Source organism: Parasteatoda tepidariorum, chromosome 5 (assembly GCF_043381705.1).
Source record: "Parasteatoda tepidariorum isolate YZ-2023 chromosome 5, CAS_Ptep_4.0, whole genome shotgun sequence".
NCBI classification, from domain to species: domain Eukaryota; kingdom Metazoa; phylum Arthropoda; class Arachnida; order Araneae; family Theridiidae; genus Parasteatoda; species Parasteatoda tepidariorum.
This window is the reverse complement of record NC_092208.1, coordinates 71,760,452-71,785,257: the sequence shown is the minus strand read 5'-3', so window position 1 is coordinate 71,785,257 and position 24,806 is coordinate 71,760,452. Positions and strand designations below refer to the sequence as shown.

The 24,806-nt window shown below is 27.9% G+C and overlaps 1 protein-coding gene across 2 annotated transcripts in view; it reads left to right on the top strand.

Annotated features, from left to right (window-relative positions):
• Positions 1-24,806, top strand: part of LOC107449667 (uncharacterized) — a 33,892-nt gene extending 9,086 nt beyond the window's left edge. Inside the window, exons 3-10 of one of the 2 annotated variants that reach the window (XR_006226224.2) lie at positions 1,469-1,689; positions 3,911-4,046; positions 6,551-6,682; positions 10,767-10,927; positions 12,499-12,646; positions 12,734-12,820; positions 15,137-15,196; positions 17,663-24,806. Coding sequence is in view for 1 of the 2 variants with exons in the window: in XM_043051568.2 (XP_042907502.1) it covers positions 1,469-1,689; positions 3,911-4,046; positions 6,551-6,682; positions 10,767-10,927; positions 12,499-12,646; positions 12,734-12,820; positions 15,149-15,184 (921 nt within the window). In the remaining variant the exon portion in view is untranslated. The remainder of the gene's footprint in view (positions 1-1,468; positions 1,690-3,910; positions 4,047-6,550; positions 6,683-10,766; positions 10,928-12,498; positions 12,647-12,733; positions 12,821-15,136; positions 15,197-17,662) is intronic. The other variant, XM_043051568.2, reaches the window with a different exon arrangement.

Below are 24,806 nucleotides of genomic sequence, written 5' to 3'. Positions count from 1 at the left end.
GAAATGATTATGATTGATCTACAATACCATGAAATAATCAAAGTAAATGTCTTTAAAATGCTTGTCTCTCTGATGTTATATTATATATTAATTGTGTGCTTTAATGCTATGAATTACACATTACAAATAATATTTTATATCATAGCAAGGTAAAGTATTTCCAATGCTTGCCTAACACTACATCGCAAAGTGGTTCTTTATCAATTGCACGATTTAATGCTATGAATTATGTATTGCAATTGATATTATATATCACAATTTGTATTCACACAGTTTAAAAATAGCTTGTCATGATTTACAAATGATAGATTAGTATTGAGGAATCATGAAAAAGGTAAAAAGGTTATGGGTTCAGTCGCAAACAGGTTCTACAAACTTGTTTAGTTGCAATTCAGAAGGAGTGTGTATAATTAGGGCAGAGTTCACTAATATGCATCTGGATGCGTATTTCACACATTGGGTTTGAGTTTCACTTCTTAAAAATTTTTCTGGAGAAAAATACTCCTTGTCAATTTTTTTGTAATAACTATTAATTTTTTTTCCCATGCTATTCACCAAATCAATATAATTAAAGAATCAATCTTCAAAACTCAGCAGATTAAATTATTCATCTTAAATTCATGAAGATGCTATATTTCTGTAAATATAGTGATAAATGTAGAGAAGGTAACATGCCAAGTCTTTTACAAAACTTGAATTTAGGAAATTGATAGTTATTGCTCAACGCTGCCAATAACTGCAACTGCTTGGGAAAGAGGATTTTGAACCCAAAATAAATAAAATTTAAAAAATAAGCTTTTCTGGAGAATTAACATTGGGATGACCAATCTAGATTGTCATAGGAAGGACCCTGCTTTTTCATGCAAACAATAAATGTGTTAATTTTGGACATATTGGTGAAAACAAAAAAAGTGCATAGAAATTGAATGCAATATATTTTATTAGCCTTTTGTTTATTTCTTTAGGAACCTTAGTCTAATTAACCAGTATGTAGTGTAAATAATTTAAAAAACAATGTGGAATAATGTTTTGGATTTAAAATTTAAGGAATAATTCTAGAGGGCTTATTTTAGATAAATAATTTGTCAGTTATAAAAAATCTGTGAAATGAAATGGCAATAATTTACAAATTTAATGTCTGTTTTGAAGTTCACTTCTCGAATTTAAATTTCTCTCCTCAAAAATTAATAGTAGAGTTAAAGTACTTCCAAAATAAAAAGTATTTTTTTTTATAACACTGAACTAGTAGTTGGAGAAACTGAATTTTATTTAGTCAGCATTTTTCCTTGAACTAGATAGAAAAAATAGGTTGTCCATGTGGAATCTGCAGCAAAAGGATTGGTCGTCACTGCACTGTTGTGCCAAAAATGTTGAGGAGACGTGGATTAATTCTATTTTTTAGCTTAATTTTTTTATCTACCTATTTTTTAGAATAATGTTTCAAAATAAGATAAAAAATTTTTTTTAGGGACCTGGTGGACCTAGTGCTGATGATCAGAAACGATTGGGAGCATTAGAAAAACTTTGTGAAGAATTATCCAAGGAAAAAGACAAACTAGAAAAAGAATCAATAAAATCCAAAGAAGATGCTAAGAGGCTACAAGCAGAGTTAGATCGATTACTTGATGTTATGACTGTAGTAGAAAAGGAAAAGTTCCAATTAAATGAACAGATTAAGGAATTACAAGAGTAAGTTGATTGAAAGCGGCAAGATTGTATTTCTAAGTTACTGTGCTATATTTGAATTATAAAAAAGTGTTAAACAAAAATCTTTTTTTTTTTTGCGCCCAAAAATATTATACAAAATTGTTTTGCTAAGTATGCAATTTAATCCAAATTGAATATTTATTATAAAATTTAAAAAATTACAAATAATTATAATGTTTGCATCAAAGTATAACATTTCTTGGATATAATTTGTGATTTGTTGATTGTGACTCTAGTAGAAAAGGAAAAGTTCCAATTAAATGAACCGATGGAAGAATTATTAAAGTTGATTAAAAACAGCAAGATTATATTTCTGAGCCACTTTACTATATTTCAATTATAAAAAAAAGTGTTAAACAAATATATTTATTTTTTTTTGTCCAAAAATATCATACAAAATTGTTTTTTTGCACATGGAATTTAATCAAAATCGAATATTCATTATAAAAAATTATTAATAAATATGTTAGAATCAAAGTGTACATTTCTTAGATATAATTTGTGATCTATTGATTTTGATGATTGTTCGTAAACTGACCAGCCGTATACATTGTGCTAATAATTACAAGCCCGCCCAGCTTCAGATCGATGGGTACCAACTTGTCTGGGAAGTAAAGGCAGCCTATGCGCAGTGTTGACCACATTGCGCAATCATGCCGTTGGTCACGAAATTGTGGAGCCTTATCCTCCCTGACCCTGTCTATATTTCACTTACTGTTTAAGAGGTTTCTTCTTCATCCTCATGTAAACTGGTTTTACTTAATTTCAATCTCTTCCCTTTTTTTAATGATGGTTAGTTATTCAGTTTAGAATAACTTTTATTTATTTTTTTAATTTCATTTTTCATTAGAATTTTAACAAAATACAGAGTATTTTGTTATCACAACCCACAATGTTTTTTTTTAATCCTTGCAAAAGAGAAAGTAAAAAAAATATATGCATCTAATATCAGGGCAATAACCCCGATATTTTGGTGGATTATTCGTCAAAATAACAGGAATAATGAGGCCATATTCTGCATAATCTTTTTTATTTACTAAACGGAAGCAGAAGTCTCAGCCCCCTCCCAGCTGGAGAGGGGGAGACACATGTCCCGTCAAAACAGACGGAGTTTAGTTGGAAATTATGAAATACAAAAAGATTATGCAGAATATGGCCTCATTATTCCTGTTATTTTGACGAATAATCCACCAAAATATCGAGATTATTGCATTGATATTAGAAGCTGGCAGGATTTAAGATTAGCGGAGACACCATTTGGCAGAAAAAACATTGCGTATACAGTTGAATCTTAAGCCTTCTAAGGCTGAAAGGAGGAACCGTTGGAGGTTCTTCATCCCGAAGCCGAAAAAGTTGTCGGAGCGACGTAGACGGAATGAGATTCCTTGGGGCTCCAGATATATGGAGGCTGGAGTTGGAAGAATTCCTCATCCCTTCACCCACCGGGGAAAAGAAAAAAATTGCTTCATTGGTGGCGAAAAAAGTTGTCAGAAGAGACGTTGGCTCGAGCTAGTTCTCTGAAACCATTTGATGTGTGTTCCATAGTATTGACCGATGACCCTAGTGCTCAAGAGTAGGTAAATAAAAGCTTGTGCAGAATATGGCCTCGTTACTCATTATATTTTGACTAATAATCCCACAAAAATATCGGAGTTGTTGCCCTGATATTAGATACATTAGTGGTTGCAAATTTTTATAACGTCGAGAAAGATAAAACAAATCACTATTGTGGAAGGTGTATTCAAGTCATCAAAACGTGCTTGATTGCTCTTGCCTTGGAAAACTGAAAGGAGTTGAATGGTGATTTTCTAGAAAAACCCTCGAGTTTCATGGAACAATCAAACAGGACTGGATATATTTTATCCCTCATTTTTCTTCAGATTTTGATAGTGTTTTTAATTTTTCCTTGCTTAAACATTAATTTATGACTCCCATTAAGTGTACTTTTTTTATTTCATTTTTGGAGAATCCTTGAAATACATATGGTGATTACTGAAGTGTCATTAGGGAACTACCCAGTATAAAGATTGGGTTAAAAAGTATTCTATGATAGTAAGATTGTTAAGTTTTGGACAATATGAAAGCTAATATCACATTTAAGATCAAAGGTATTGGGTTTTCTTATACTTCAAAGTGGTGCTATTTTTACATAATACTAAATAGTCATAGTTAAATTGATTTAACTCGGTTTTTCCCAATTCAGAGGAATGAAGGACAAAGAAAGCAAAGTTCAAGGAGCAAAAAGGGGCCAACAAGCAGAAAGGAATAAAAATGCTCAGATGTTAGAAGAAGCCAGGAGAAGAGAAGCTGAAGCTACTAAAGAAGCCTCTAAAACACAGGTATTTAAAAATCATTATATTTTAAAGTATTTTGTACTGATTAAATTTGCATTTTTCTTCATAAATCATGGAATGGATGGGCCCTGGCGTTCTTTAGAATTCGATGCCAGGTAGCCCTATCTTTGTTTTTGATATCCAGGGTTTCACTAACAAAATTAAATTAAAAAAACTTATGCTAGACTCCACATTTATTTAACTCATTAGGCCATGGGTGACCAACACAGATTTCTTAGTGACACAAGCCGATTAATGTTATAAACAATTAAAATACCATGTTAGCAAATTGAAAAATAAGTATTTATACGAACCAACTTCCTATAAATCTATCAAAAGCTTATCTACCTGTTCTTTCACCTTTACTGCAGTGAGTGTCCCACATCTTTTAGTATCCATTATGCTGAGACTAGGGGATTTATTTCCCAAAGCAAACAATTTGTGCTTACAAGCAACAACAAATAACACTATAGCTTGCAAAACTACAAGATGGAACAGTTAATGGTCCATTGCCATGCATATTTTGAAAAAAGTTATTTTTGTGTACATTTAAGTATATTTTCCTTTACTCTTTTTTTTTTAATGATTTTAATTTAATTTAAATGTTTCAACAGTTATAGCAAATAATCAACTAAGTTATGACGCAAAGAATTTCTAGTAATTCCAAAGTTACATTTTAAATCAATCAACATCGAATAAAAAACAAGAGTTAAAATCATTTAAAGGATAAAGTTTCAAAATAGAAATGTTTGTTTTTTCATATTTATCTTCCTTAATATTTTTCAATTATTTAATTTTAATGTTATGAAGTGTTATTTAAAGTGTAGAACTGCTTCTTGTTAGTGCATGCCCTTGTTAGCTTTTGAAATAACTAGGCCCTGTTCTTATTGAAATCATTCTTAATAAGTTTGCATTCCATATTCTTAGAAGCAAACTTATTAGTGGAAATTTTTCTGTAATGTGTGGCAGATTTTTGCAAATTTTTTACTGAAGATACAGTTTTTTCTACAATAAAATAAAACAATAAGTTTAAATATTTAATAGCAAAAAATATTAAAGAGCTTAAATATTAACATACTACCATCAAATGATACTGAATTGAATTGACTATTGATACTCAAATCAAAGTATTGATTCTATGCAATATTTTATAATGTTGTTACTAAATTTCTGTACAAAATTTTAACTTATTGTTATCAGTAGAGATGTATTATTATCAGTATTAATTACTGTTTCAATAAACAGTTTTTTTTAGCAATCAATAATTTTGTAGTTTTGGTAATTATACAAGTAACTTATGTTGGCAAAAACAATAGCTCAAACAAAGCATCTCCTAAAGATGTTGCATTTTTTTTTATTATTATGATTCAGATTAACCAGAATTCAGGTATTTAATTACAAGAAGAGTTTAGGCTCAGCAAAGAGAAAAAATTAAAAATAATTTTTTGTAATACTAGTAGCAAACATTTAATGGAATTTTAAATGCCATTTACTATTTTCTTAATACTGTGTACTGAAAGTATGGATAGCAACCAATACTATTGAACAAAAGTTTCAATACCAACTGATTCCTCTCCCAAGCATTCTATTGACCCCTGACCTGAGAGTCAGAGGTTGCTAGAGTGGGGGTGGAGTGTGGTGAAGGGAAGAACTTTTTCTGGTGGGAAAAAAGAGTTTTTTTAAGTTAGTATTAGCTGGATTATGACAGAGGATGGAGTGCAATGATCGAGAGACTGGATATAGTGAAAGAGTAGGGAGCAGTAGAGCTCCAGAATTATGGAAATAATATCTGTACTTGTAACATATATATATGTATAACCAAGAATTTTAAATTGAAGTATTTGTGTCACCAAAAGCTATCGTCCTTATTACAAATTATTGGACTTAAACGACCCAAACATAAACGTCTCGCAAAGATTAAGTGAGAGGATAGTATTTAAATTTTATCAATGTCACTTGATTATTCAAATTCTCATTTTTTAAATGCATAGTTTACTCGTAATTAAAAAAAGCAGATTAAATTTTTTTGTGTTCACTGCTTATAATTTTAACATTTAATTTCTTTCTGAATGATAACTTTCTGACTAACTAATTTCCTGTTTACTAACTCTTTTCTTTCTTCGCTTTTCTCCTTTCCCCTTACCCTCCCTTTGTGTTCATAATACAGGCATCTGGACCAGCTAGTTTCTTCTCTAGCTTTTTTTAATGTTAATATTTTCATAAATAAAATTTCTTTTCATTCCTATCAGCCTTGTATTGCTGATGAGATTCACTATTGTATTTTTTATTATTTCAATTAATTGTATTTATTATTATTTTATTCTCTTCCTTTGTTATAACTAAGAAAACTAATTAATTTTCAATCGAATTTTATTTTGTTTCGCAAAATTCCTTTTTATGTTTATGTCTGTTTTATATTAATTTTATTCCCATCATTATTTATTCCCTTTTTGCATCAAACCATTTATTCCCCCCTCAAAAAAATCCCTCTCTTTAAAATAAATCATCAGGAGCAAGTGCTACAGCAGCAAGAGAGGATTGAAGAATTAGAAGAGGCTGTGAGAGAGAGTGTTCGCATTACAGTTCAGAGAGAGATAGCTGTGGCAAACCAGCAGAATGTCATCGAAGCTGCTGATGAAAAGGTAACTAACATTTAACCATCACTATTTTCACTACATTGTCAAGTGTGCAAAAAAAAAAGAAATTAAACATTGTAAATAACTTCAACAGGTTTCCCACTGAATTTCTGAAAAAAATCCCATGACTTTTCCAGGTAGGGGAGAGTCGGGTAGCCCCGCCCACTTAAAGAGTATTGCTTATATTTCTGTATAATATTGAGTAATAATCAATATTTTTGTATGTTTCTATTATTTTACCATCTAATTAAATAATGCAAAAAGAATAAACCAAAAAAAGAATAGTTTAACTTAAAAAAATAGAAATTTAATAAAACATGTTTTTCAGCTCTTTTCAAAATATGTCGTGTAGCACCGCCCAGTTACAAAAATTATGTTTTTTGACTGTATTTTCAGGTGTAAATGAAAGTGACCAATGTATTGACAATAGATAAACCTCATTTATCATTTTTATCACAAAATTATTTTATTTATTACATATTTATATACTTTTAGTGAATTCTATCATTTAATAACAATCATTTAATAACAACAATATTTGTTGCTAAAATAGATATAACATTCAAATTTGAAGCAATAAAATAATAATCTTTGCAACCGTACATTTATCGACGAAATAAAATTGAGCGGTGATACTCGACATTCATGTGAGCGGGGCTACCAGAAATCCAATTTTTTTGTAAATTTTTAATTACTGGAACAATTTTTCACATATAAACTTCATTCCTCATGGAAATAAAACTTAATACTACATACTTTAATGTTGTATGTATAGTAAAAATTATTTTTTTAGTATTAAAATGAAGTTTAATCGAAACATTCAACCAATTTTTCTTAATTTCATGACTACTGTATTCAACATATTTTCAAAACTATTGTTTACCATGTTAACAGCTTGCATAAATACTTGAAACTTTGAAAATAATCTTTTTTTAATATAACAATTAATGTCCGATGGCCCATTTGACTTGAAAAAATATTCTATACACATGAAATTGACTGTGGGCGAGGGTACCCGCTGGGCGGGACTACCCGACTCTCCCCTATGTCAGGAAAATTTCAATGAAAATCCAGACCATATTTTATCTAGGGTAAACTAACCAGTGAAGGAACACTTAAGCTTCGCTTGCCTTTTAAAAAATCATATTAATTTCAAAATTCGTAATTTTAGTTAAATGACAGTGTCAACATATTTGCTATTAATTGCAAATTATATAAAAAAATGTTGAGAACTTACATAACATTGTTTTAAAGTTTTGGAGGTTCAAATAACAAGTAGTAAGAAGACCAAGTGAAGGAACAGCTCTTACCAGTGAATGAACATCCAGTAAAGGAACACTTAATTTTGGTTATTTTTTAATGCTCTTTATGAATTTATATGCCATGAATGATGAATTTATATTTATATGTAAAGGAACATGCCTGTTCCCTCACTGGTTAGAAGTTGTTTTTGGTATTTTTTAACATACTTTTGATGCAAAACATCACTAAAGGTACAAGAAAATTAAAGTTTATCTTTTATTTTCATTAAGTTAGAAAAAAAAACCCAATAAAGGAACACTTGTTTCTTCACTGGTTTTTCATCGTTTGATGATCCAGTGAATAAACACCCCCTTATCTCAGTACTTTATTATGCTATGATGATTAAAAAATAAAATAAAACGTAACTTCAATAACTATATTTTGAATTCTCTTTTTCACAGTGAGAAAAATAAAACTATTACATGCAATTAATTCCACTTCAAACATATAAATAAAAACACTCACCTTATAATTTTTTCAAAGAAACAATGTGTTGCAGAGATAATAACAAATTCAAAAATTTTTCCAGAGAAGTCTATTTGACCAGGTAATCTTAAACATTGCTAGATGACTTCCTATTGTTTGGCAGTAAGCTATTGTTACCAATCAAACTAAAGAAACCTTCAAATTTTTATTTTTAATCAATATATATGAAATGTTCCTTCACTGGTTGGTTTACTCTAAACCAGTGCCGGATTAAGCGAACGCGGGGTCCTAGGCCATTCAAATTTTTGGGCCCTTAGAAGAAAAAAAAATTTTCTGGTATATTTTTTATTTATTCAAATATAAAAGTATTTATATATCTTTTCATTTAAGAAAGCATATTTAGAATAAAAATAAATGATAATAAATCAAATGATAATTAATCAAAATAAAATTCCTTAGCAATGGGATACCCGCTTTTAATCTAATAATTGGATTTTCACATGCTAGGACTCAATCTGAATTGTTCGAAAGCCTAACCCTAAATATGCAATAAATTAATTATTAAGCCAGACAAAAAAACATACTCTGGAAAAACATAATTTTTTTCTGATGGTGTTGAATTTCTTACTCTCAAAATATGGAGGGTTGCTGCTATCCGAAAAATATGGTCCCAGTAGTTTGGCCAGTAGAGTGCCTGAAAGTTTGGACCCCTTATTTTACTTTATAAAATGTCATCCTATCTTGATAACTTTTTAAACTTCATTGGAAATGTTTTGCTCATAATTATAAAGTTAACTTATTCAAAGCTAATTACATGCAAAAAATAATTTTTATTAATTATTTATTATTTTATATAATAATATTTTAAAAATTGTTGGAGTGTAAGATATAAAATTTTTTATAAAGTTTTTAAAATTTAATTTTATATGGCAAAATATTAAATTTTTACACAACTGTTGAATATAGTAAAATAAACATGATGAAAGGTTTAAAATGAGTATCAGTCATGTTGTCATACTTTTTAAGTATAATGTAAAAAGAATGTCAAAGTTGCTGAAGAACATAACATTGGTTCCATGATCGAAAAAAGTAATTTTTTTACTGCTATGAGGCAAAAGAAAAGAAATTCTTCTGGTGAGTATATTCAATGTTGCCATAATGGAAATTTTTCTATTGCCCATCATTTATTTCAATTTAAAAAGGTTTCATTCAATAACTTATTATTGTCTAAAAATTTTAATTTTTTAAAAGGAATTTCTTTTAAATATTTTAATAATTGATTTAAATTCTTAAGATTTTACCCAGGAATGCATTTCAAATAGATTTATAAGAAGCGAGTATGGTTTGCCGAGCAAACCATATAAGATGGCATAGCAACCTGAGGACAGACACCATTAGTGTCTTTTTATTATTTAAAAAAATTTAGTTTCTTGAAATTTTTTGAACTTGTTTAATTTTGCAGTAGCTTGTTTTTATTATTTATATAGGGTTGTTAAACAGGCTCTGAGATTTATAGTTCTGGTTCTTCTGAAAAAAACGAATAAAACTGTAATTACATGTTAAGTTTATCGTGCATTTCAAGTTTTCATCAGAACAAATACTTAGATAGAAATTACGCCAATAGCTATACTGATAAAATAATAAGCATATAAAGTCGATATTTCTGTGGTATACTTTCACCATTTGGTTTGCCAATAAAGTAGCACATTGAGCACTCAACTATGTAAATATTTAAAATATCCTGTTATTATTTGATTTTTGAACTGTTCTTTTTCTTACTGTCGATCAGTATCATCTGTTTGCAAAATTTCAGATCTAAACCTTTCCTCTATGGTTTACAGATCCTTGGCGTGCGCTAATGATTTCAAATTATTAGCCTGTAAATTAGCCAAATATCAAAAGTATTCGCCAATTTTGAAAGTCTCCGCCAAATGCAAATCTTAAAAATTTTTTATGATGAATTTTTTTCCCATAGAAATTGATGAATTTTTTTCCATGATGAATTTTTTCCCCATAGTTTGTCTCAGGCTTATAATATTTGGACCCAATTCGATTGGTTTAGAAAAATTTATTTTGATGTAATTTTGAGGATCGAGTTAAATATATATTTTTCTTTCCAGTGGAAAAAATCATTGTCTAAAACACAATTTTACCCACCAAATTTATGATTTTATTGATTTGGCGGGGTGGCAAATGCTTAGCACAGGCTCTGCATATCATATGTTTTAAAAGTTTTATTCAGATCTGTTCCGTAGAACCGGATCTAAGAGTTTCTGAACTGTGTCAGCTTAATTTTAACCACTCAGTTTTGATTTTTAATGTCTATGTTTCACTGATTTTGTTCTGTATTTTTAAATTGAAGATTCGGAAGTTGCAGTCTGAGGTTATTGGTCTTCAAAAGGGTATCAATGCTCGCTGCACTAACTGTCCTCCTTTAAAAGTCAAAATGATTGAAACACAAAAGAATTTGGAAATACTCATAACTGAGAGGAAGCTCCACCTAGAACAATTACTTGAATTGAAGTAAGATCCTTTCAATATTTGTTAAGTATATCAGGTCAGTTTCCTAACATGGAGCTTTTGGAGCCCGCTCCAAACTGCTCTGACGATTTTATTCGAAAATAAACCAAACAGTTTAATCGGTTTTCACTTTAAGAGAAAAGTGGAAAGAAATTCTTTTATTTCTCTTTTTATTATAAATAAACAATTTTGAGTAGAATTCCAATGTTTTTAAAATAAACTTTTCAATTTAAAACAAAATATTTCTTCAATGCTGTAACGACAATATTTTTGTAACTTTTTTATCAAAGTAAAAATTCAAATGAAACATGTATTTAGAAATTGATAATTTGATTGGTGCATTTAAGTAGTCCAATCACATTCAGTAGGAATGTTCTCTAAGTTTGTAAAAACCGTAAATCATAATATTAAAGAAAGATAATATAGAAATATTTAAAATTGAGAGAAGAATTATAAAATAAAGGATAATGATGTCACAGTAAAATTATGAATTGAATCGATCCAAAAATTCACTGATTAAAAGTTGAAGAAATTTGGAGCGGGCTCCAAATTATTCTTGTCGTGAAACAGGCCCATTAAATAAAATTGTATGTAGAAATTGTTTGTTTTTAAGATTTTAAATAAATATGCTTTATATAATTTTCTTTCATTTCTACCTATAAAAATTATATTTTTAAATGAAGCATTTGGTTTCTCAATTAGTTTGAAAAAATTTTTAAAACAACATTTTTCAGTATTAAAAGTTTAATGTTTGCTATTATTTCTTAATGTTTTTGAATTATTTCAATAAAACAAACAACTTCTTTAGTTTTTTTAAAAAAAAATTATAGATTAATTAATTTTAGTTCATAGATTTTGATTTTTAAATAGTAATTTTAACTAATTTTAATAATAATAAGTTAATAATAATGAATTTGTAATAATAATTGATAAGTAATTTTTACTATTTCGTTCAAATTTCTTAAATAAAATATTTAATAATTACATTTTAGAAAAGTTATTTTAAATTTAAATTCTTTTAAAATTTATGTATTTTAAAATATTTTTCTAAGCTATACTTATAATATTAAATAACTTCTTTAAGAAAATGAAGCAAAATAATAAAAATTGTTTAAATATTCAATTATCTTGAAATTTAAATAATTTTAAAATGAATTCTTTGAAATATACTTATAATATTAAATATTTTTTTTAATAAAATTAAGAGAAAAAAAATTACTTAAAATAGAAAAAAAAATCAATATAATAAAGAGGGAAATTTAATTAATATTACAAGTTGTATAGCTGTTACAGTAGTGCATGGCAGGGAAATTTCAGTATAATTTTAAATAGTGGTTCAAAGCTTGGGGGGTTAAGAACTTCAAATTTAACTATTTCATTTATCTATCAACTATATTTATCAAGTACTTCATTGGAGGTTAGTAATATTTTTTTCTTCTTCATCAAAAAAATTAAAATGCTATATATTATTAATATAAAATAAAAATAGAATATTTAGGCATATTTTAATCTCTGATGATAGTAATTCATGTGTTTCATTATATTATATTCTAATAATATAATTCTTTTCATAGACAAGAAGCACTTGCTGCAACTATAAGTGAAAAAGATTCTCATATTGCTTTTCTTGAAATGTCGGGCATTAAAGATGGCAAAACGGCAGATCAATTGGAAAAACTGAAGTTAGAAAGAAAGAGACTCGTAGAAAAAATCAAAATTGAGGTATCACAAGATTTATATTTAAAGTGTCTCTGGTTTAATTGTATATTTAAGAAATATTATTAATGTATGTATTCAAATATATTTCAGAATGAAAACAGAATGAGACTCCTAATAGAGTTACAAGAAGCTAATTTAGATAACCAAAATTTAAGTGCCATTAAGGACTCCTCACAGGTTAGTAGAGTTTTAATTTTATATCAATCAGGGTGTGCAGGCAGAGTTTTCAACAAAAAATAAGCATCTTTTAAGTATTTTTAAAGCACTCAAAAAATATTTTTAAGCACTATATACATTGACAAAATGCTAAATAATTTNTCATTATTATGATCTCTGCAATAATAAAAATTATTTTTTTCTATCGTTTAATTTATAAACATTTCCAATAAAATTCAAAAACTTTACATAATCATGATAAAATAACTAGTTTCTGATAAATATTGCAGAGAAAATTCAATACAAGAAGCAAAATGCTAAGAGAACATATTAAACAGCGTGTCCTATATGTATTGCTCTTACTATATTATACTTTTATAATATTAGTTAAAAATTAAATTTTAAAAAATACGCACATTTAAGTTACAAATTAAGCTACAGAGCCGCGATGGCCCAGGGAATAGAGTGCTCGCCTTCTAATGAGGTGAACCGGGTCTGAAACCCGGGTACGGCTGGTCAATACAAATTCCGCATCCATCTTGCACCAACCACAGTGTTGATGTGAAATATCCTCGGTGGATCATGGGTTAGAGTCCCCTTGCCGTTAGACTAACCGTGGGAGGTCTTCCTCCCCATGTAACGCAAATGCGGGTTAGTTCCATCAGAAAAATCCTCCACGAAGGCAAATTTCTTCCAATACTTGATTTAGGAGTTCCCCTTGTTTTCTGGATTGGGTTCAAAATTACAAGGCTACATAGTTGAATATTAGTAGCCGTAAACCCAAAGATTGGGTTGTCTGTTCAACGATGGTTATATATATAAAAAATTATAATAGGCTGCAAATTACAATCCTTAAACCTTTTAACCTTTAAGCAAACTAAAAAATATGAATAGGAAGGCAAAAGCATTAAAATCAGTTTCACTGCAGGACAAAATGTGAGCATGTTTCTTATAACTGTCTTTCACCTTGGGCATTAAAGAAAGTACTATTGATGTTTTTAATCTAGTTTTCCTGAACTTTTGAGATTTTAACAGCCTTGATATTTTTCTTCACTAAAATATTGATATGAGATCCCTATCATGTATGTCTTTTCTTATTTTATTTTTGACAAGAGTTCTAGCTATTTACATTAAGATCAGCCATAACAGAACATCTTGCATATACATTTTAAAGTCTCTCTCTTGAGCTATTTTTTTTAGATAGTTCTGTGCAATTGGTATAATTATTACAAAATACACTAATTTAACTATTCTATCTTCAATTAATTCTATCCCTGCCAACTAATTATTTTTATTNGCGTTTACTTTATTTTAATTATGATTTTGCAAACCCATTATTTCTTTAATATTTTTAGACTTTACAATCGTCTGCTTTTATAAATTCTTTAATATTTTTAAACTTTACAACTGCCAACGAATTATTTTTATTGTCAGTCACCTCACTGTTCCTCGTAGATATTTGCAAGACCATATTTGAACACGAAACTTCATTTTATTAATTCATTTTATTAATTTTAATAATTGAAACTAGTTTTATTAATTATTTTCACAAGTTTTAAAAATAAGCAGATAAAATTTATATAGTTTTTGCAAGCAAAATTACTTACTATACTGCACAATTTTATTTTATAATCAAAATAGCCAACCCAAGTTGTAGCCTTTTAATTTTTAATTCGACCAAAAAAAACAAGGGGAATCAATCACTGACAAACACTTGGAGAAACTAGCCTTCATGGAGGACATTTGAATGGAATTAACCTGTATTTGCATTGCATGAAGAGGAAAACAACAAAACCCCACTCACGGTTAGCCTAATGACAAAGAAAATTTAATCCATGATCTGTCTAACACTAAGGATATTTTATGCCAGTGTGGTTGGTGCGACCTGGGAGCAGAATCGGTATTGACCAGCCATTGCTGAGATTTGAACCTGGGCCACCTTGTTGGAGGAAGAACGTGCTATGCCCTGAACCGTTGTGGCTCCCATGTTGCACAATTAGCAGGATATTTAACAGCAGTTCACATTTTAAAAATTATCAGAAAGAAAAAAAAAATACAACCATTGTTCAAATTCTGGAACAACTTACTGAATAATGCAATGAGGGTAGGAAAAGTTTTTATAATAAATTCATGCCCCATCTTAACATAATTTATTTTCTAAGAAGCCCTTGCATCTGAGGTGTATTTAAGTTTGAAGAATTTAGCCATTATGCATTAAGAATAACATTATTATTCAAACTATTCAATCACATTATTATGTTATGTTGTTTATTAATATTAGGTACTATGAAAATTGAAAGTAAAAAAACATCAGAAATTTTTTTTTTTAATTTTCAGTTTTAATTTTAGGATGCTGAAGAAGATGGATTGCGATCAGTATCCTAATCTTAAGCGCAAGTAAGATTTTAAAACATGACTTATTATAAGAGAATTTTATTCATACATGCATCAAAGTGATATATAATTTGCGTGATTGCTTTTTATGTTTGTAACTGTCCATTAAGTTATACATTATAATTAGCGATAGAAAAATGAGTATAACTGTATTGAATAAAATAGTAATAAAAAATAAATTAATAAAAAAGTGAAAGGAAATATAATACTTATAACATAAAATGCCCTGTGTATCAATGGAAACATATTTCACTGGTAATTCTTTTTTTCTGAATTCCATATTAAAATTGCTTTTATATCAATTAAGTTTATTTAAGCATATTTAAATTGTCTTTTTCGAGGAAAAAACTAAATTCATAGTAATAACAAACAGAATCAAGTTTGAACAAATGACTCAATTTAATTATTTAGGTGCAATAGTAAACAATAATAATGACATTAAAATTGAAATCAAAAATAGAATCAACATGACTAACAGTTGATATCATTGATTGAAAAACCATCAGTTCAAAACTACAGTTGTACAAGACACTAGTGAAACCAATAGTTTTATATGGTAGCGAATGCTGAGCAATTAACAATGCTGACAAAAAGAAACTGGTGACTTTCAAGAGAAAAATATTAAGAAAATGTTTTGGTGCAATAAGAGAGAACGGAACCTGGAGAATTCGTTACAACCATGAATTATTATCTAAGTACAAAGAACCTAACATAGTAAAAATGGTTCTCAAATAGGGTAGCTAGGACATGTATTTCAATATCGCGATGAAAATCCTTTTTTGAAAAAAAATAACCTTCCAAACACGAGAGGGAAAAAGAAAAGATCCTTGAAAAAGATGGTTAGATAAAGTAGAAAAGTGGTTAAAGGACTTGGGAGTTAGTAGGTGAAGAAATACAGCATCAGATAGATCTAGATAGAGTAAATTGACTGAGACGGCTTTGGCCGGTAACCGGCTGTAGTGCCTAAGAAGAAATTGCCTCTTTATCTTATTGACTCTTTACTTTTTTTTCCTATTTTAGTTTTTTTATCCAGTAGTAAGAACTTAATATATATATACAGGTGGTTATCAAAATAATGGAAACACCCTACATTTTGAAGGAATCCTTTATTAATATGGCCGTAAATGTTCTCTTTATGAAGGTATCTCCTAACTGTAATTGTTGACACTGGAGAATCCAGATGCTGATTGAGCTCTGCGGTCACTTTCTCTGCAGTTGTTTTCTTTTTAGACATTACAATCCGCTTCAATACCCGTCGGTCTCTTTCACTCAGCTTCTCCTTCCGTCCACTATTTTGCTTTTCTGAGCTTGTCTTTCCGCGCTGTGTGTATGCTGTCAGGACTTTAGACACCGTACCTCTAGAAACGCCTAAAAGCTGGGATGTTTCGGTCACTGTTGCTCCAACTAGTCGGGCTCCTACAATTTGGCTGCTCTGAAAATCTGTGAGGTCTGACATTTTACGCTTCTGACAAAAAATCAAAACGTAGACAACTCTGCTAAAGCTCTCGCATACCGTCTAATATATGTACTTTTTATGTTAAAAAAAACTGGTAGCTAAGATTATATTTTAATGCTTGTGAAGCGAATTCTTAAATGTCCCTTTTATTCACAAGTGTTTCCATTATTTTGATAATCACCTGTATATATATACTATATATATATATAATTTCAAAATATGATCATTAAGGTTCTGAGATTATTTAGAAATTTTTATTTTCAAATCCATTATATTTTTTCGTTTATACATGTAAAAAAATTTATTAATGTTAAAAAATGCTTGAGTTTTAGTACAGTATAGAAAAAATCTCTTAGTATTACGTATTATAAAGTTGTGCAACTTAATTCTAGAAAATTAGATATTCAATTTAAACTCACAAAATTAAAATGAGTTTATAAAGTTTATAAGATATATATATATATATACACATATTTATAAAACTTGAACACTATGTGAATTATTCAAAGAACACACAAAATCATTATTAAATACCAAGAGTGGCAATTACAAAATTATGTATAGGTCTGGTTTATCAAGACAAGCACGACTCTTGTACATTCCACCCAACCATGGCCAAGCAGCTAGTTCTGTTTTTCAGGATTTTATATTTAAACAGCGGCAGGAATGGAACATAATTTTAACCCCAGTCAGACAATGTGGTCCCGGCTTTCCAATATCAGAGTAAGCAACGCCTTAACCAACCATTTTGATAGGAATACTAACCTGTATATATAGTATGAGCTACAAGATCCATATAATAAAAGTTATGAAGTCCAAGAAAACTAGTTTTTCAACTTAAAACCACATATTCGAAAGGAATACCACGGTAAAACATTTCATTCTAAATTGGGAGCAATTTTTTTAAACCTATTATTCATCCTTTTATACTTAATTTTTTTTATATTTTTAATTCATTGTATTTGATCATGAACTTTTTTTCAAAGGAGTAACTTTTTCCCCCTTGTCCACAGAACAATGCTTCCAAAGCGTCTGCTCAGGGTATTAGCGATACAAGAAAAAAAAAGAGCTGTGCAAGCCATCACCTCTACTCTCTCTGATCTCGTCTTCCAGAAAGCTGCGACTCCTCAGCCTTGCTTCCTAATCTTCTGCCTCATTGACCAACCCCTCTGAGCTAGAGCATCCCTTTTGTCTTCTTGTCTTCGATTGGAGAAGAAGTTTTGTATAAACTGCCATGAACTACTCTAGATAAATTAATTTGTGCAATTGCATAGTGCTCTGATACCACTTGCCACTGGTGCCATATTCAAAGGTGCAGATCTGTTCAGGAGAAGGCTAAATAATTGGTGCAGTATTTTGATTCATTGAGGATGAAAACTGCCAGAATTACTTTAGTTTACTTCTGGTGTGTAACCAGGGAGTTAACATATTTCCCCACACTAGAAATTACTCATTTACCTACTCCAAAATGAGTGAGTACAATAAAAATATAGTGAAACTTGAGTAAGTTGACCATTTATGGTGCGTTGCTTTAGTATTTAACTTATTGAGGGAGTTTGAGTCATTTTTTTTTGTAATTTCGTATGTGATTTAATTTTTATATTAGTTACCAATCAATATGTATATAAATGTAATTAATATTTTTAGCAAATACCTAATCCATCTTAACAAATAAGCATATTTTTTAGTGCTGTGTTCCAGCTACTTAATAAAAATAACCTTTTACAATATCTATGCATCCTTTTACAATATCCTATGCACGTTTTTGTGTACACAAAAACGTACATAATTAGAAAACTTAACTCTATATTCATTACTAACTTTAAAAATTCATTTTGTTTTACTCTTTTGGTGTCTTTTTATGCAAAAGTCTATTATAAGTAGTTTCTTCACTTGGTCAACTTATTAAGGGGGTTAGATTAGCTTTTTATACTATTTAACCAATCAGTAAAAACACGAACTTTTCTTTCCTCACCCAACTTAACTTATAAAGGGTTTAGTATAACATTCAATATCTCTGCTAAACAAAATTGGTGTTTAGTTTACAAAGGCTTTTCTCCCTTTTATTATATAAGCTAAATTCAGTTCTTGGAAGCAGAGCTCAACTTAGACAAACGGTCAACTTGACAGGTTTCATTATGTATCAATTTTTCAACTTTATACCTTATAAGTTCCGGGGCTCTCTTAAAATGAATACTGGCTATACTGCTGGTCTACATTAGTACTATTAGTTTCTTAAAAAGATTTTAAAAATAAGTTATAAAAAACATATCTTCCCAATTGAGAATAATAAGAGATTTAAATTATGAATTAACATAGTAAATTGATTTAAAAATACAAATATTACATTTGTAGTAAATTGGTTTAAAAATACAAAAACTACCTTTAAATTGAAATATAAAAATTAAATGAACATAAATGCATTTAAGTCGGAGCTTTTCTATATATTACCGTTGAGTGTTATATGTGCTCCAATATGTTTCTTTCCCTTCATTTTTAAATTTCAATTTGAGTTTAACTTTCTTATTTTTAAATCTAATTGTCTTATTTTTAAATCTATTGGAAGACACATTTTGGGCTTACGCTGTTTTAGCACTTTTCCAGGTTTAACTTTGATTTTATTCTTCAGCACTTATGCTACATATTCTTTTTTTTTTTAACAGACTTGTTTTCCGTAATTTATTGGATTTTGATGTAATGAATTTAGTCTTCAAAATATGTGTCATGATTTGATTTTATAAATGCATGTGTACCAATTTGCTCCGAAACTACTGTCGATGGCCTATTTATGAATTCATCAATTCAAATATGTGCAGTGGCCCCCACCCCCCAAGCTTTTGGGCGCATTCTTGGGCAAATTCTAAATTCCCCCCCAAACTATTCGTTTTATTTAGTGTAAAAATTCCCCCCCAAGCTTTAAGTGGGCGCATCCTGTGCCCACCTTCCCCCCTGGTGGGGGTCCCTGAATATGTAATCTGGAGAGGATTAAATGATGTATAATTTAATGAGTTTCAGTAGGTAGCATTTATTATTAACATTCGTTATTAATTGGTATCTTTTATTAGTAAATGATAATATAACACTGGTTTTATTCAAATTACTGCAGCTTTTATTTGGGCTCTCCTAAAATGTGTGTGTGTCTGTGACCACAAAGAAAGAAGACTCTTAAAAGCTATTTATTTTATTGCTTTCCTTGATCTCTGCATACAGCGTTTGCTTTTTAAGCCTGCAATTTTATATTTCAAATTATTTTGTGCCATATTTTTTAAACTGTGGATAGTTTACATAAGTGTATAAATCGTTAATTTTTTTGTATATTTAAGTGATTCATAACTAAGTTATTTGTAATTGTTGCTGTGCGTGTTATTTACCTAATGAAATTTAGCAAAAACTGCAATGTTGTGATTGAACTTGAATGCCCAAGAAATTACATTGCAAGTATTAATATTAGCTATTTAAAGTAACAAATTATGTATTTTATTTATTTTTCTTACTACAATGCAAATGTTTAAATTGCAGAAAACTGAATATTTGCAGTAAAACAGCATTCTTGCTTATCGAATCTCAATTCAATTTTTATATTTATTTTTCTAATAGCTTCATTATATAACCTTAGTTTTATTTATAAGTAACATTTTTACATATTTGAACTATCAAAATTATTTTTTAGGTTTCACTTTAAAGTTTTTTTACTGTATTGATAAACATTAAACCTCAAATCATTTTATATAAATCTCTAAACATCATAAACTATAAAATGTGTAGTATGTTTAGGGTAAAGATATATAATTGTTCTAAAAGTATCAAAAGTTTATAAAGTATAACTTTATTTTTCAAGCAATATGTAAAATAAGTTCATTATTAATTAATTATTAACTCTATTTATTAATTGTATTAACATTGATTAATTATATTTGTTTTTTTCAAATACTGCATACAACAGTCTAGTCTGTTTCATCACTTTTTTAATATTTGTTTCCAGTTCTAGTCATATTTTTATAGATTCGATTTTTGACATTTAACAATTGACCAAATATATTTTTTAACATTTTATAATGTGTGTGACTTCTAACAAATATATGCACTAGTCAGATTTTCAAAATATAAATTAGGTAAACAGAATGTTTATAACCAAAGATTCCTCCTATGTATTATTCTAATATATATTAGACTATTTGTCATATATTTGTACTATATAATTAAAAATGAAAAGCTAAAGTTTTAAGATAAAATCTAAGACTATAATATTCTAAATAAGACGTTAATGCAACTGAAACAAAATTCGATCACAGTACTAGTTTCCGCTCGATTGATTAAAAAGGAAATGTACTGTTTTCTCACTCAGCTGTAACATTTTTAACGCTTTTTTGTTGGGTGACATCTTGACTTTAAAGGTTAAGTTTGCACGAACTATTTTTGACCAATCACAAGGCAGATATTCTGCATTTAATGGCAATGGTGGTGAGAAATCAAAGGTAAAAGAAAATTAAGACTTGGTTAAAATTGTATTTTTAATGTTATTTTTCAAATAATTTATCGTTAATATTTAAAATAATTCATTCACTAATGAGTATTAAATATATATAAGAGAGTTGTGTGTACTAATTATTCATCAAATAATTAAAAAATGGTTCTGATATTATAAAAATAACTTTGATGCTATTTTTTAAAATAATAATTCCTTCACTAATGAACATTAAATGCATATAGAAAAGTAAAATATAGATTTTAATTATACATCAGGTAATTTGAATACGATTATGGTATTAAAATCGTAACTTTATTGCAAGTATTTAAGTAATTTAATAATTCTTAAAATAAATCTTTCCCTCATTACTGAGTATTAAATACATAAGACAAAGTGGTGTAGATGTTAATTATTCAACAGGCAAGTAGATGAAATAATTTTAAAAATGAATAAATCAGCATTCATCAGGGCTAAGAAACAATAAATGATACTATAATGAAATAGAGATTGCATAGCTTGCATCTATTAAATCTCAATTTTTAATAGTTTTCATTGTTGATAGATATAAAGTTGGTGTAACAACTTTTTGGTTATTTGAAAGAGACATGATAATTTGTGAGTGCTATAACAATATTGTAAAAACATTAAATAATGTAGTGTAAGTGTGTACACTTTTCAAGTCTTCTATTTCTTGTAGGTTCTCATTGAAATAGTAAAATATTGAGATGATCATCAGTTTATTTTCTACAGCAATAATTTAATAGTGTTTATATTTTAATTTAGCTGAACATGAATAGTTTATGATACTTTTATTAATTTCAATTTAAATAGTTATTTATGCATTCATAAATCATTATTTTTGTAATAAAGTTAAATATGAAATTGTTATAAATGTACTGGAATATATGTTGTTTAATGTTTAATAAGCTTAATTTAAATGCTTAAAATTTTATTTTTCAATGTGGTAAATTTAACAGTAGTTCAATATTTCATTTTGCTGGTTGAGATTTTAAGATAGTCTTTCAATATAATTAAATGAAAAATTATGTGTGTCGAAAGATGTACAGTTTGAGGTGGACATTTTTAGTACTAGATAGGTATTAATTGTTAATTGAATCAGTTGTCTGCTAAATGTCTACTAATTGTTGAAAATATTGAATAATTTATCATAGTTATTTTAAATGTTAACTCTTTTTAAAGTGTTTAAAGCACAATTGTGCATCAAATAAAAAAAATAAAATAAGTATCTCTGTATTGGTCACTGAATATATAATAATAAATAGCATAATGTATTTACATTTAAAATCTAAATAAAATATATTTTAAGGATTTGAAAATACATAGTATAAACACAGAGTTCTCCCTGGGAATAAAAAAAACTTCCTCGCAGAAACGGCACTTTGAGTTTTGGAAGGGCACTCACTTAACACTGTAAAAATCTATCAAAATGTGTAATATTATAAACTGAATTTGATTTTCAATTCTTATACTATTTTATGCGTACATTTCAAAAAATAATTTTCCCTCATTATCTAAAGAGGAGAAAAATTTGTAGTTTATGAATAATAATTAAAGCCTTAGAATTAAGGCATAAATTTTTAAAAAAAAAGTAAACTAAAAAATTTTTTTTTGATAAACAGCTCGAAAGATTTTTCTATAATTTATACTGAAAATTATATAAACATTTAAAGGTGCATATTTTTTAAAAAAAGGTTTTCATTTCAAAATAATTTTAAAATCACTTAAAAATTTATTAATATACCTTTCTTAAAAATAGAAGAACCTATAAATATTTAACCAATTGAGAATAATCCTAAAAAAGTAAATATTTGTAATTGCAATCAGAATTAAACCTATAAACAATGATAAATTTTGTATGCAATTATTATTCTAACAGTTGAATAATTTTTCTTAAAAATGAAATCTGAATAAAAAAGCAGTGTTATTAAAGAATAGTGGCCTATCTTCACAAAAAGGGCGCATTTACAGGGATTAAAAGGATGAGATACCCTTTTAAAAATGCTTAGGGAGAACACTGTAAAATTATAAAATAAATTCTAATTTTTAACACAAGCATTAAATAAAGTCGAAAAAATATAATTTACAATTTTTCTTACAATTACTGGTGCTGCAAATCATAGAAGTAAAATAATGTTTTGCGAAATTATAAAAACAATAACATATATAATTATAAAAGTTCTTTAAATTGATTTGTTCATGCGCTTTAGGCAAAAAGAAATAATTAAATTATGGTAATTTTGTTTATTTTTTTATTGCCTTTTTAATGGAAATTAAAAATCATAATTTAACTTTATTTTGCTAAATCAATTCAAAGGAATGGAAATGAATACATATCAAGTATCATTTAGAGATTTTAATGATATGAATATGATATTTTTTTGTCTATCTTTATTATCTTTTTAATGTAGTATGAGAAATTTGTTCAAGTTTAGAGAATAAATTGCATATAAATTTTTAAGTATAGTAATAAATCAAAAATAAAATATTTTTCTAGCCTGAATTTCTTCTTAAATGATAATGGAAAATATTTTTCTTCAATTTTCAATTACAACTTCAATGTTCTCAAAATAAAATAAACAAACTTCGATTCAATTTCTTTTGCCAATTAATCTTTGAGTGAAGTAATAAATCAAAAATGTATTTTTCTAATCTAAATTTCCTTTTAAAAGATATTGAAAACAATTTTATTTTTTCAACTTGAAATCAGTATCAAATAAACAATTTTATTTATTTACTTCAACAGTAAAGTTTTTTCTCTCCTTAAATTAATTTTTTTAAATAATATTTTTGCAGTTTAAATTTCATCTTATAAGATAAGAAAAAACATTTTTCCTCAATTTTACCCTATTTCAACTAGAAATAATCTCAACATAAAATAAACAACAATTCCATTCTTTTTCAACAATAATGAAAAGTTTATTTTTGTCAAAATGGTTAAAATGTAATTTTTTGAATACAATTTAAACACATGAAAAAAAATCTTTCACCACACTATAGTTTTATTCAAAAAAGAAAGAAATTCACTGCACAATTAATTCATTGTCAAATAGGACTTTAGATTTGCTTAAAATTCTTACACTGTAATTTTTGCTTTGCAAATTTTTATTAGAGTATGAGAGTATGTGCATTAATGTGTTAGAGTACTATTAGAACACATATCATAGATTAACTATAAACGACCATCTTTGCATGTTCCTTATTTCATATGTATTTTAAAATATGTCATCATCTTTGCCATCGTAAAATGTGATCATTTAGGAAACATTATTTATTTCATATAATTGCATGAATGGAGTATATTATTGTTGTATGTTGATTGTACAAAATGTAATTTAAAGTTTTGTGTGAAAGTTTAGAAATATTTAACAAGTTCAAAAGTGTAAATAAATACAAGTACATATTGAAAAGCTTTTTTTTTTTTACTTTTGTTCTTTTAATATTCAACTAAATAATGTTTCATAGCTAAAGTATTAAAATTGAAAACAGTTTTAATTGCTGCACAATTTCTAAAATATAGAAATTTATTAAAATTTGTTGGTTGAATTATCAATAATATGTTCAACACTGTTAAGATTTACCAGTTGTTTTAGAAAGTGCTGTACATAGCTTTCACTGCATTCCATTGTATTTAAGCCTAGCAGTTAAATAAATATTATAATATTGTTTTA